At 38.8% G+C, this 13,787-nt stretch overlaps 1 protein-coding gene across 5 annotated transcripts; it reads right to left on the reverse strand.

The window, feature by feature from the left end:
* Nucleotides 1-321: 321 nt before the first annotated feature.
* LOC114566656 (dixin) lies at nucleotides 322-13,078 on the reverse strand. Of its 5 annotated transcripts, none has more exons than XM_028595307.1 (21): nucleotides 12,796-13,078; nucleotides 11,928-12,054; nucleotides 10,661-10,786; nucleotides 10,084-10,315; nucleotides 9,728-9,829; nucleotides 5,567-5,661; nucleotides 5,359-5,462; nucleotides 4,673-4,759; nucleotides 4,330-4,383; nucleotides 4,115-4,165; nucleotides 3,906-4,010; nucleotides 3,680-3,733; nucleotides 3,466-3,537; nucleotides 3,110-3,151; nucleotides 2,932-2,997; nucleotides 2,432-2,581; nucleotides 2,149-2,212; nucleotides 1,969-2,065; nucleotides 1,229-1,337; nucleotides 871-950; nucleotides 322-788 (listed from the first exon to the last, which is right to left on the reverse strand). In XM_028595307.1, the coding sequence occupies exons 1-21, from the start codon at nucleotides 12,856-12,858 to the stop codon at nucleotides 779-781; spliced, it is 1,890 nt and encodes a 629-aa protein (XP_028451108.1). In that variant the 5' UTR covers nucleotides 12,859-13,078; the 3' UTR covers nucleotides 322-778. The 5 variants fall into 5 exon arrangements, with proteins under 5 accessions (XP_028451108.1, XP_028451109.1, XP_028451106.1 ...); XM_028595308.1 differs by having other exon boundaries at nucleotides 5,567-5,655; nucleotides 11,928-12,057; XM_028595305.1 differs by having other exon boundaries at nucleotides 4,676-4,759; nucleotides 11,928-12,057.
* Between the last annotated feature and the right edge of the window lie 709 nt (nucleotides 13,079-13,787).

The raw sequence follows: 13,787 nt of genomic DNA on the forward strand, positions 1-13,787 counted from the left end.
ATTTCATAAAGTAAACAAAACAACAGTGCTGTTCATCTATATTTCTACATGAACATCAAAATCCCAGCATCATTTCTATTTCACTGACAGAAGTTCAGTTTGAGCACATCTGTTAACATGCATGCTGGTGTGCTACAGACCACATCTGGATTTGGGTCCTATTTAGTGAAATCAATTAAATAAGTTTAGCCATTTTTTTTTTCTTTTCTATGTTAGGACATCTTCAGATGACCATCACCCTCTTTCTTTTTGTGTTATCTGTTATGTTAGTAGTAACATGTACCTGGACAATACATATTTCTACCATGTATTCTGGTAGTATTTGTTTCAAAGACTTTATTGCTGCACAAGGAATGAAAAGGCTTTTTTCAATTCTTCAATACAGTACAAACTTCTGGCTTCAACTAGAGGAGAAGCAACAACACAACTGGTTTTAAAAACAGTTGAATCAAAAATAATGTTTCTGTCTAGTTTTGATAATACAGTTACAGCTTGGCTCTAATAAGCACATGATGGAAATAGCTTTCCTTTGTAAGGCACTAAGTTTTACGATATTCTAGACATCAGTTACAGCTTTCCAGATCGGGTAGAGCTATCAGTGCATTTTAAGTACCAGTTGATCAACTAAAATCTCTTGCTGACAAGTCTTATGGTATTTCGCAAATAATTCAAATCTCAAGTGTCCACTTGTGCCGCTGTTGTACAGTTGTCTCGATGTGCCTCTCGGATAAGAGAGACCAGGAGCAAAAACAAAGTGTCAAGGCCCCTCAGCTTGCACCTACAATGGCCTAAGACACAAAAGATAATGTGTTAATTACCACTGAGAGTCAGGAAAATAAACAGAGAGATACAGAATTAGCATGTTATTACCTATCTTCACCACGGTCCTCTTCTACCCAGGCCACTATTTTTCCTTCCCAGCCTGGAATGATTGCTCCATCCAGAAATACCTGCACACAGACATAAGGACATATTTTTTCACGTATGACTTCACTGCTCTTATGTTATAACTATACTCACATGCCATATGTATGATAGAATGCATTTTTGCACAGATCAAGGACTATAGATTTCACCCTCCATCTGAGTGTAGCACAAAATAGGTTAGTGCCTAAAGTTGGGAGTACTTAGTGTTTTAAGTACAGTTTTACAGTTTGCATTCTGACTAGTTTGCACAAAGTTTACTATTACTGTCCTATTAACTATTTATTTCCAAGCCTTCTCTTACCTCTTCTTTCACAGTGCCAAACTCAGGATCCAGGGCCTTGAAGTGGTACCTGTAGTTTCCCTCTCGATCCACAGCTGCCTTAACATCCTTTAGAGTAACCTCACCCAACCTGTGCAGTGTGTACAAAGAGACTCAGCTTGACAGCTTATGACATTTTTGTTGTTGTTTATTTTGTTTTCTACCTATGGCCGACTACCCTAAATGTATGTGTTAAGATGATCAGCATCACTGCTGGCTGGCAAATTTACTTTTTTACGTTAATTAAGAAAACATATTTAAATGCAACATATTTAAATGTTTTGGAAAAAACACTTAAAAAGGTATAGTAAGCGATGTTAATCTAATCCACTTTTTGTCAAATTCAGCGAATATGTCCTCACGATAGCCTAGCTCTCTATTTTCTGTGTGTGCTAAAAAAAATCTGGTGTTCCTACACAGCCCTGGCTGTGTAAATGCAAAACAAACAGAATGGTGCGCTTGAGCAAAGCAACACTATTCCAGCCAATCAGCATAGATCCTGAAAGGGGGGGATTTGATTGGCAGTTGAATTCAAATATCAGCAATATTTGCTCAGCATCGCTTACTGCACCTTTAACACACACACACACACACACACACACACACACACACACACACACACACACACACACACACACACACACACACACACACACACACACACACACACACACACACACACACACACACACACACACACACACACACACACACACCCCTACCTCTTCTGTATATTGATCATGGAAGGTGTTGGGGATTTTCCAGTAAAATAAAGGATTTTAGTGGAGGCAGAAGAACCACTGTGGGATTGACAAACGTCTGTAATAAACAACAGAAAAATAGTTAGTAAAAGCATTACATATTCTGTGTATTTGGGGGGGGTACATGTTGGAACAAATTACTTGTGCATGGCCAGGTGTCAGAGTCTGTGTGTTGGCCTCTGCGTCTTGGAGATTTCCCCCTTCCCTGCAGTATTTGGAAAAATGTTGACAGCCCTTCATGATTTTAAACCAATGAAAGACTATGCTATAAAATTGAATTAAACTGTAAAATCATATTAGTTCATGGTACTTTTGGCAAAATGTAAAGGTGCTCACTCATCAATCAATTACACAGTCAAATCGGATTATTAAAGTGACCATCTGCTGATAATTTAATAAGTCAGTTTTGTGCTTGAGATCGTACCCTGTGGGTATGCAGAACATGCAGTCTGTCGATGAGTGATACTATGCCCTGCTCCAGGGTGTCCAGTGTATGGTGCTGCGGGTCATGGTCTCTGAAGTTGTTCCTCAAACTGCGAAGTGAATCTCTGAGCAGCTGAACCTCCTCTGCCTGCTAACAGAGCACAAACACAAAAACGCTGTTGAAAACTCAAAAAGCTAATTTCATCAACAGCGGTGTACACATTTAAAGCCTGTAGTGTTTTTTTCTTAGACTGTTCTGTCCTGCAAATACTGTATTATTAGAGCAACTGTATTCCAGGTAATTCACAGCTCATACAGTAAGCATTTCTTTAACTTACTATTCATGAACGGGGAATCTGGTGTTTCATGTGGTCAAATTATAGTATATATAACCTAAATACTGCAAGATAATGAGTGAGTGTATATCTGTGTGCTGCTTTGTTAGCAAAATATAAATAGGCCCACTAACTGAACAGCCTTCTCAATATAAACAATACTTACGTGTGACATAGAGGTAGCTGGATTTCCAGAGTAAGAATATCCATTGTTTTCTGTGACGGTGGGAATCTGAGAAAAAAGAAATCTGTCAGCTGTATATCTGAATTCACTGCTGCCTTGTGCAGACTTAATATGAAACCTAAAAGTCCACTGTTTATTATGTAGAAAGAAACAGTACTACCTGCATGCTGTTTTTATGCTCCAACTCTCTTTGCAATTCATTCTGGCAGAGAGACACACAATCAGACACACACTAATATTAAGCTGCTAGATCCTAAAACTTAAAATATATCTAGTCGATGCCTTGATAGATTGAAGTGACTCATTAATTAAATAAGTAAAAGGAGGAACCGAGTAAATTTACACTTTCCTCCTGCATCAAAGTTTAAGTATTAATTTGCTGATAAAAGGGCATTTAAAAAAGTGAGTTAATGATTAACTTTTGGTCTGACATTTTCACACAGCATTGGGCTAGACAGAATATTTTAAATCCACTTGTTTAAGTTCCCTTTAAAATCCTGAAACTGGCTCACATACCTGCTTTTTTTGACTTTCTTCAAGCTTGTGTTTAAGTTGCTGCAGCAGTCTGTCCTTCTGTCCTATCTCCTTCTGCACCCAGTCAGCCAAAGAGAAAAGGTGGGGTTCATAGTTTAGTACAAACTCAATAAACAGATGCTATGTAAAATAAAGTCAGGATGATTAAACTAAAGTTACAGCAAACCATTAAAGGAGAGGGATTGGAGAACCTCACCTTGCATTCGCCCCACAGCCTGTTACTTTCCTCCAGCTTCCACTGTAGCTCGGCCTATTACACATTTTCATAGAGGAAAGGAAATTGCAATACACATAAGAAATATACAGTACCTACTGAAAACATTTTAGCAAAAAATCTTTTAACATGGTGTTTTGCAGATTTTACATTCACTATAAACAAAATAAAAATGTAATAAAATAAAATAGATTCATAGATTTTGTACATTCTGGTTGTTTAGTTCCTCCTTCGTCATGCTGGCTCTGAGAAGCTCTTGCTTCATCTGCAGTATTGATGCCTCCTGAGTGCACAGCCTGTGCTGCTGGGCGTCCTGCACATTTACAAACCAACAGAAAGTCAATACATTGGCCAGCAACCAGAAAAATATTCAATTGGGTAATAACATAAATAACTGCAGAGCTGACTTTGTCTTACCTTGACTCCCTGCAGGTTTCTCATCTCCTGCTTACAGCGTAACAGTTCCCTCTAAAGCAACAGCAAACAACACACTCAGAATTAAATATTAATCACAGGGTGCATTCCAGAAGTGTATTCTCTCAGTCATAAGAAATGTGTAAATGTTGCCCTAATAAAAGAACATACTGACAGTTTGAAAAGAAAACAAATGATTAAATGATGCAATTACTTACCTTCAGCTCCTGAGACTCCTCCATGCTCTGATCCAAACGACTGCGAATGACTACCTGGAAAGAGAGAGAAAAAAAGGGATGTGTGTGTGAGAACCACAATGGACTTAGAAAGAAGGGAAGCTGATACCCGTGTCACCCTCTGACACACACACATAACCACGCACACACACACACACACACACAGTAGTAAAGAAAAAGAAATTTGATCTGTGCTGAACACAAAGAGCTGTTGAAAAAAAGCAAAGAAGAGGTTGGCACAAAAAAGTGAGAGAGCAGAGAAGGGCCGAAAATGAAATCAAGATTGAAAAAAAAGGATGAAAAAATAAAAAGGAGAGACTCTCACTACCAGTTCCTGGTCAGAGTTGCCTTGGTCCAAACTCAAAGACACATCTTGCTCATCTTCAGGCAGCGAACCATGCAGTAGCAGGGCCTTAAAAACACAAAGGGTATAACACCAGTTTGTACTTTGGAGTGAGGTCGCTGTGTTCAGAAAGCTTTGACTAGTTAAAGCATTAGCTGGTAGTCTACTCTATTGCATAATAAGCACAGCATTTCAATAGCCTAAAAATATTTCCATAGAAATGCCACGGTATCCTACTAGATCCCACCCTTTTTTACTCCTAGGCGTAAATAGTGGAGCAATACAGACATGATCTTGCATTTGCAGCTCCCATACCCCAAAAACACTGCATGTGTTCTGGGCCAGTTAAGCCAGAACTTTGGTCTCTACAGTGCTTTTTTCATTGTAGTTCTTTTAAAGACAGATCTCAAACGCACCTGAGAAATTATTTTTCTAAACATACTTAAGCATAATTAAGTCAGCCAATAACACCTATGGCAGTTTTATTGGTAATGTTTATTTACCAGCTTTACATCCAATATCTTCCAAGAAAATATGAGAAAATACAGAATATGCACTCAGCTGTTAAACTTTAATACTGACGTCAACATAAGGCTGAAAAAACAAGGACAACAAATCTGTATTTATTCACAGAGGGTTACCAGAATCAAACCTTCGTATGCATGTACCTGTAAAGCAGACACCATTTTACGTGTGTCCTGCACCTCCTTCTCCAAAGTTTCACTGAAAGAATCCTCCAACGCAGTCTCCACTACAACATGAGATGGCTCAGCTACACGCACACAGACGTACACACACATAACTGTTATTACACGTCCAACAATAAATCTTAAGGTTTACTAATCAAATGCCGGTTTGTGGTGGGACAGAACTCACCACTGCTGTCGTGTTGTTGGTGGTCTTCCTGCTGTCCGTCTGAGTGGCTGCTGGATGGAGCTCTTGGAGATGACAGTGGACTAATGGAGCTGAGGCTCGAGGAGGACAACATACTGATTAATCAATATATTTTAGAGAAGCTTGTGTGTGCTTGTAAACACTTACTTACACGCAGTGTAAATAAAGTATTCTATGTGCTGCTACATACTACTTTGACCTGGCTGGGTGACATCTTCATTTTTGTAATATATCTGTAGTAATATAGAATAATATTTGTAAGTAATAAAACTGTCACTCTGATTACATGTCCAACTGAAACCCCGTTCTGCACTCTATAAAAATGACAGCAACAATGGCATTCCCCAAAATCACACTGTTTTCATAAACAACATATTAATGGAATGTTCAATATACAGTCTCTCTTTGACAGCTATTTGTAACTAATGCTCCTTTTGTTGTAATTATGGCTCTAGATTGGTGGCTTGTAAGAGAGGAGAGGGTATGGGACAGACACAAAGAAAGCAGCATGAGAATGACACATATTTTCTAAAATCCAAATTTGCCAAAAGGAGCCCTAATCTTTGCCTGCTTTTGCAAATCAAAGCAGTTACAAACTGCATGGTGCCTACAGACACTACACTTAATTTACAGTCTCTTTTCACATTGCATTATAGCACTGTAAAATTGTTATAGTTATGGAGAAAGAAGCATAAACTCACACACTTGCACAGGAATCCACACCCACATTGCCTCATTGTGTCTGGTCTTACCATTTCATCTGGGTCCCTCCCATAGTGGGCTACAAGTGGGCTAAACTGTGCATAACAGTTCCAAGGAGGCTAATTTCATCCTGCATGTGGGTCTCTGGCATCAGCATCTCAACTAACCCATGACACATGTGATTCTCCTAACTCCGACATGCCCCACCCCTCACCCCCCCCCTCCCCAGGCTAGCTGTCACGGCCACCAATGCAGCAGACACTGCTTAGCATCTCCCACTTAATTAAGCTACATAAGGCATCATCACGTCATTAAGCTCTGTTGAATCTCTATCTCTCCAAACAAAACGGCATCATCTTTCTACCAAAAATAAATGCATACACTTCTCTTTCTATCATTACAAACAGATACACACACACAAAATATGAGCACCACAGAGCATAACCGGACATATGACTGAAGAAGATAAAGACTGGTTGTTTCTTTTTTTTCTATCATCTGTCTGTGGTTTACACAGATATTTATGAAGTACCACACACACACACACACACACACACACACACACACACACACACACACACACACACACACACACACACACACACACACACACACACACACACACACACACCAGGGTAAAGTTTGAAGTACTAAAGTCATATGCTCTGTCAAGCAGTGAGACACACACACAAATGAACCACATAATAAAGTCTATTGTTTCCAAAGTGTGGAAAAGTAGGTGTTGAACACGCAAGATTACATAAGATTACATAAATGTAACTACCCTCAAACATTTGAACTGAATTGACACATTGAACCGTACAGTATAAATAGCAAAGTAGAGTTTGTTGAGTTGGAGTTGCACAGTCTTATGTAAAAATAGACTGTGCAAAAAACTAAAAACAAAAAGCAAAAGCAAGCAAAAAATGGTTACAGATTAAAAATAAGTTATTTACAGTATCTAATTTATTGGAAAGCTGTAGTAAACAATGTTTAATGTTAATGTTTAAAGCCCTGATTTAAACGAGCTAACAGTTTCAGACCTCAGGTATTGAGGAAGTTTGTTCCACAGGTGGGGAGCATACAAACTAAAAGCTGATTCACCTCACTTGGTTTTGAACCTGGGAACACTCAGGAAACCAGTCCCAGATGACCTGAGAGGTCTGGATGCTTCATAGTGTACAAGTAAGTCAGATATGTATTTAGGCCGAGACCATTTAGTGCTTTATAGACAAGTAAAAACTTGACACACAGGAAGCCAGTGCAGTGATTTAAGGACTGGTGTAATGTGCTCCACCTTCTTGGTGTTTCTTTAGGACTCTGGCAGCAGCCTTCTGGACGAGCTGCAGCTGTCTGATTGATTTGTTTCTAAGACCTGTAAACACCATTACAATAGTCTACCATGCTAAAAATAAAAAAAGTTTTTCCTGTATCTTTATAGCCAAAAAATAATTTCTTCTTCGGACCAAATAAATAATAAAAAAACATTTTTTTCTCTGTTTAGTTGTAGGAAATTCTTGCAAATCCACTCATTTGTTCAATGTACTTATTCAACAAATGTAAGGGACTGAAGTCACTGTTATGTAGAGTTGTGTATCATCTGCGTAAGTATGGTAGGAGGTGAATTTTGTTTGCTCATATTCATAATTACCAATTGACACAAAGTAGTCCCTATCTTGTAAATACAATTTGAACCAATTTAGCACAGCGCCACAAAGTCCCACCCACTGTTCTAGTCTGTCGAGCAGTATCTTACAGTCAACCGTGTTGAATGCAGCACTGATATTCATTAATACCAAAACCAGATGTTTTTATGCATCAGTGCTCAGTAAAAGTGTCACAGAAACTAATGCTTTTTGACACATAAAAATGAATCAGCAAATGAGGACTATACTTGTCCTTCAGCAAATATCTTTCTAATTGTACATGTTGCATTTGAGAGCACTAAGAGGCTAGTTATCTACTTTTCACCTGAAAATATATTACCCTGAATCAAATCGGCCTGTGACAGTGACAGAAAAAACATCACTATGTATTGTATGTGTGTATGTATGCATATGTACTGTATGTATGTATGCTGTTTTATCTCACAGTTAAAGGGGTGATAGAATGATTATATAGGGTATTTCACACTGTTCCTTAAGGTCTCCTAATGGGGTATGTAACATTGGTTGGGCTGAAAATGGCCTGGTTGATATTTTATTGGCTCTTATGCATCCCTGTGTTTTGGCCCTATTTGTAACAAGCGCTTTTCTTCCAAATATGGTATGTTCATGAATATTTAGATGAGCTGCGCAATGATTGGTTGAGCGAATCCCCATACACACACATTAGAGACGTGGCCCTATTTGTAACAAGAGCTTTTCTTCCAAATATGGTATGCTCATGAATATTTAGATGAGCTGCGTGCTGATTGGTTGAGCGAATCCCCATACACACACATTAGAGACGAGACAGCAGGTCTCATATTCCACTGCAATGTTTCTTACCAAATTCACTTCTGAGACTTTTTTATACGAGAAATCAACTATATAAAGCTCAAATATGGGCCATTTTACGAAAATTGATGGCTAATTGCAAATTTGGTAAGATTCGACTTTAGGAGCTCCACACAGTCTGACGAGAAAGCGGCAGCCTGCTGGGCTCCATACTCAGGGCAAAGTCACCCTTTGTGGATTACTGCACTACCGGGGCTCTGCGGCTGGCTGCCGGCATAACTATAATATATTTACAGTTTGAATTTCGTCACGGCACTTATATCACAGCTACCCCAAGATCTTACAAAGCTAACAGTTGTGTCTGATTTCAATTTAAGGCATTTTTATGAACATGGTCTGTGAAGGAGGACAGGCAGGATGGCGATGTAGCAACCCAGGCAGCACCGGCCCCTGAACTCCGACACACAGTCGGACAAAATTTGCAATTAGCCATACATTTTTGTAAAACAGTCCATATTTGAGCTTTACATAGTTGATTTCTCGCATAAAAAAGTTTCAGAAGTGAATTTTGTAATGGAATAGCAGAGATCTGCGTGACCCAGATTCAGAAGACTACCTGATCTCAGGTCAGCTGTGTAGCCTATGTAAATGTTGGGGCGTGACAAAGAGAGAGACTAGAGACAAATGAGGAGGAGCCACCGAGTTGACGTCAACTCGGCGGCTCGTTGAGATTTGCCCATTTTCAGAGTCAGTTTCAAATTCTGAGATTTGCAGAGGAAAGAGATGTCATTGGGATTTTGAGATTCTATGTATGTCCTATTTACCCGCCAAACTGTCATTTTTCAATATGACAAGGTAAAATCGGTTTTGCATTCTATCACCCCTTTAAGGCAATATAAAGTGCAATTGCTCAAGACCATTTGATATTAAACTATAAACTATATTCAGGGATTCACACAACTGTTTAGTTATGAGAATTTTGCTTTTTGTAAAAGCAAATTACCTGCTTGGCTGGGGATTTTCCGGCTCATCCGGTGCTCCTCTTTCATACTGCTCAACCAGTGCACGAACACACACATTCTTTTCCACATCTAACCCCCAGCCACTAAAAGATGACAAAGCAGAGGTAATTTATTCATAAATAAGAACTGGTACACAGTTTTGATATTAAATGTAAAGAGACAAGCCTTATTTTAGCAGTTCTGAGGATGGTAGTTTGGTGGTTTGTTTGTCCACCAGAGGACAGCAAAGACTACACGTTTATCTAACAAATGATTGCTGTGGCAGAGAAATTTTTGATATTACAGAAAGACATTAACAGGGGTTTGTGTCTGTTGATGATTATCACTGCCAGCATACCTGCGGATACGTGTGGTGCATGTAGGCTGCGAGGCATCATGTCGTGCTGATGCCAGTGCAGCAGCAGCACCTTGTGCTAGTGCAACAGTGGAGAGAGGGTTGTGGCTGGCAGAGCTTCTTGACAAACTCCTCCCACTTACTGAAGCAGCCCTGTGATTGGCTGAGGGTTTGAAGTGGGCAGCCAGAGCCAGAATTATCCTCATTACAGATTTCAGATTACCTTCAACAATGTCTGCGAACAGAAAGGTAACATATGTCCCTCAGTAATGACCTAGACATGTACAGTATTACATTAACACACGGTATTAACATGGGATGCCAAGATAGCAGCTTTATAATGGAAAAAAATTAGCTTTTATTAAGATTGCACACTAGGTTGCACATAATCACTGTTTCCCTAATGCACATGGAGAAATATGTATTCATCACAATGCAAATATGTCATTTTGCATAAAGATTTGGGGTCGATAAAATCTTCTGATTATAATATAGGTTCAGCAACCAGAAAAGTTTATGTACACCTGCTTTCGAAATGAAGAAAGACAGTAAGAAAAAAATAGAATTTTCTGTGATTTACCTCTTGCAGATATATGTGGCATGCGTATGTGTCTGGAGGAAATGAACTGCAAGACTTGCTCCACATTGTTCCTGCTTTCCTCTTTGTTTTGTGGAGCAACATACACTCTTTCCAGCACTTCCCCAGCTGCCAATTTGAATGAGATTTGAGAGAGAGAGAGAGAGAGAGAGAAGAAAAAGGAATTAGAAAAAAAATTGATGACCAATATTTTTTCACACTGCACAAACCTTACAGCCCTCCTTCTTTCCCTTTCTAAATCAGTCATTTTTACATACTTTTTTAATGTATTGTATCTATTCTGTATTTATGTTCTTGACTCTAGCATTACTTTGCTTTGTTGCTTATTCCCTTTTAAATATGTTTATTGTTTACTATATGCCCCTACTACACCAAGGCAAATTCCTTGCAAGTGTAAACTTGACAGTAATAAATCTGATTCTGATTCAAAAACTGAGGAGCATGAACAACAACCGATTAAGTTTATGGTTCTCTTTTAACTGTGTACTGACTATGGTGGATAATTGAAAAATTAACTTAAAATATTTGTTCAATGCAGGAATAAACGGGTTTAGGCCTCACCAGTCCGGATCAACGGAAGTACATTTCCAGGATAATTGCCTGACATGCCGGATGTCCCTCAACTTCCGCTCTTAGTATGTTACCGTTCTCAAACTCTGTTCGCTTCGGGAAACAACAACAAACTTCGAGCGTGGCAAGCTACATGCTAAAAAAATGGGAATTTTTTAAGAAAATTTGGATCGTGCAACAAGGCAGGCCTGCTTGGTTCTTTCAGGGAATGATTGTAAAGACTTGCAAAGAATATGTTTACGGCTAACTAGGACTTTTTGGACCGATTGGTGGGGATTGCTATGGACGAAGTGCACACAGTGATACACTGGTAACGTTTAACAATGTATCCAGCTAATTTAATGTTCCACCAAAACAAGTTCAATCCAGATATCATTTTGCAGAGCCGCCATCACTGCGTCCAGAACTTAATGGCGTCCAAGACAATTGTGATTGGTTTAAAGAAATGCAAACAATCCAGAGTGTTTTTTCTCCTATCTCAGAATGTATGTTTGCAGTAGCAAGACCTTACTCCACGGCGCTGTGTTGATAGGTCTGGCAATGTGAGACAAAGGCCTCACTAAAAGGCCAACCTAAATAATTTATTTTGAAAAAGTTTCATCTTCTGACACCAACATTACTACACCAAATGAGCAATTTGTGTGTGTGTGTGTGTGTGTGTGTGTGAATGTGTATTTACCAACTATCTCTATGAGTTGTGTGAGCACCACCCCATCCTGCAGATCATGCCTGAGGTTAGTGATAGGTTTCAGGCCTGGTTTCCTCTTCAACTGAGAGTTCACCCAGGAAACATAGGCTGCCAGCTGCTGCTGCAATCCATCAATCAGATACACACAAATCCAATAAACCAGAGGAACACATACACAAACACACAGCTTAAAGTGGGGGTCAAAAAAGGCTGAGACCATGATGTGACAAATGGGTTCCTTTGTTTATTATGTTGGGACAGGAGAGAGGGGGGCAGGGACAGTCTATTGTCTCACTGCCTATTACATTTTACTTTTGTTGTAAAGGCCAATCATGTAATCCCGTGTTCAGTCCAGAGCAACATTGTTTAGCATGCTTCCCCTGTATTTCACACGGTTACGTTACTATACCTTTACGGGTCCTGTTTAGTCACGTGACAGCCCGTCGTCCGGGATACAATACAAAAAAACGCACCCCATTTTGAACAGAACATTACACTTGACCTAAACTTAAATATAATGTTTGGTTTGTTTATGGCTTATTAATACACATACTAAAGCTACTTGGTTATATTATTTGTTGACAACCATTACACTTACCGTTTTGCTAGCGATTACGCCAGCTACCTAACTAACTAAATTGCTTTTTTTTTTTTCAAAACTAACGTTAACGCTGACGTTACACATTAACTTAATTGGACAAACTGCAGAAATTCGTTATTTCTACCTGAAGCTGTGGAACTTTATTGCCAGATTGTCTAACGATTGTTAGATGGTTTGCAAAGACCGGCGTCCGCTTGCTAAATGATGGCTTACCTAACTTAATAAATATCAACATTAGTAACGCTTGATAAACGTTACCTCATTAAAGCCCCCATGAAGAACCTCATCCAGCAAACTTCCTCTAGAAAGTGAGGCGATCATCTTTTAACTCGAAAACCCATTTAAGCTAGCTAGCTGGCTAGCTTCATTGACTCGCCTGAAACAACAGACAGACCCCCGTTTCTAGCGGCTGCTGTACTCCAGCAAACGTCAACAAACCGAGACAATTGAGGGATCGGAGGAGACGGCTGCCGTTACTCTGGCTGGGAGACCGGCGTCAAGTCACCCAACCACGCTGACATACAAGGCTTCCGGTTGCAGGTTTCAGAATAAAACTGCATTTGACAAACACTTCCGGAAGTCACACCAAGAGCTCTTGGTGTCTAATGTCTTGTCACTGCATAAAAGTAATATGTTAGCAATAAATAATCCAATGTCACACAATGGTATTTAAAGTTTTTGTTTTTATAAAGGTATTATATAACTAAAAGGCCACCATTCAGAAGGTTCCTAATTTGATGTCATTAAGGAGGAAGCATTAGCATTATGTGTGCAAAAATGTAGCCCCACCATCCAAATGAACTTGAAATGTGTTTCACAGATGGTTTAATACAATAATTAACACCTTTTTTTAACATTAACACTAGATGGCAGGTAAACCCCATTTTGTAATGTTTGCATCAATGATGCCTATCATTTACAGTATTATATTATATACTGTATAGTATAGTTCCTCATACTCCTTTTCAAACATGTAAGATTTAATTTGTGTTCATGATCATTTATTCATTAAGTTTGTGTTTAGGCGTATGTATATTGTTCATTTCATCTTATTGTTATTTTGTTTTTTATTTTATTATATTTTTTTTTTACCTATTCAAAATAAAATATAAACAATATATATACATACATTTAACAATATTCATCCTAATAAACTAACATTAAATTGATCTTGTGTATTATAAATAACGTAATTAGCCTTTTAACAAATACAGTACTTCAGTTCTTAATTACAAAGTTTATTGTGTAAT

The sequence above is a fragment of the Perca flavescens genome, chromosome 13 (assembly GCF_004354835.1).
Source record: "Perca flavescens isolate YP-PL-M2 chromosome 13, PFLA_1.0, whole genome shotgun sequence".
Classification (NCBI taxonomy): Eukaryota; Metazoa; Chordata; class Actinopteri; order Perciformes; family Percidae; genus Perca; species Perca flavescens.

What these genes read in the sequence shown, in the direction of transcription:
- LOC114566656 (XM_028595304.1), bottom strand. Translation starts at nt 12,858, where the DNA reads ATGATCGCCTCACTTTCTAGAGGAAGTTTGCTGGATGAGGTTCTTCAT. An exon ending in TGCACCACACGTATCCGCAG is followed by an intron (nt 9,830 to 10,083) that starts GTATGCTGGCAG and finishes GTCATCTTTTAG; the next exon opens with TGGCTGGGGGTTAGATGTGG. An exon ending in ATGATCAATATACAGAAGAG is followed by an intron (nt 1,338 to 1,968) that starts GTAGGGGTGTGT and finishes CACACTGCACAG; the next exon opens with GTTGGGTGAGGTTACTCTAA.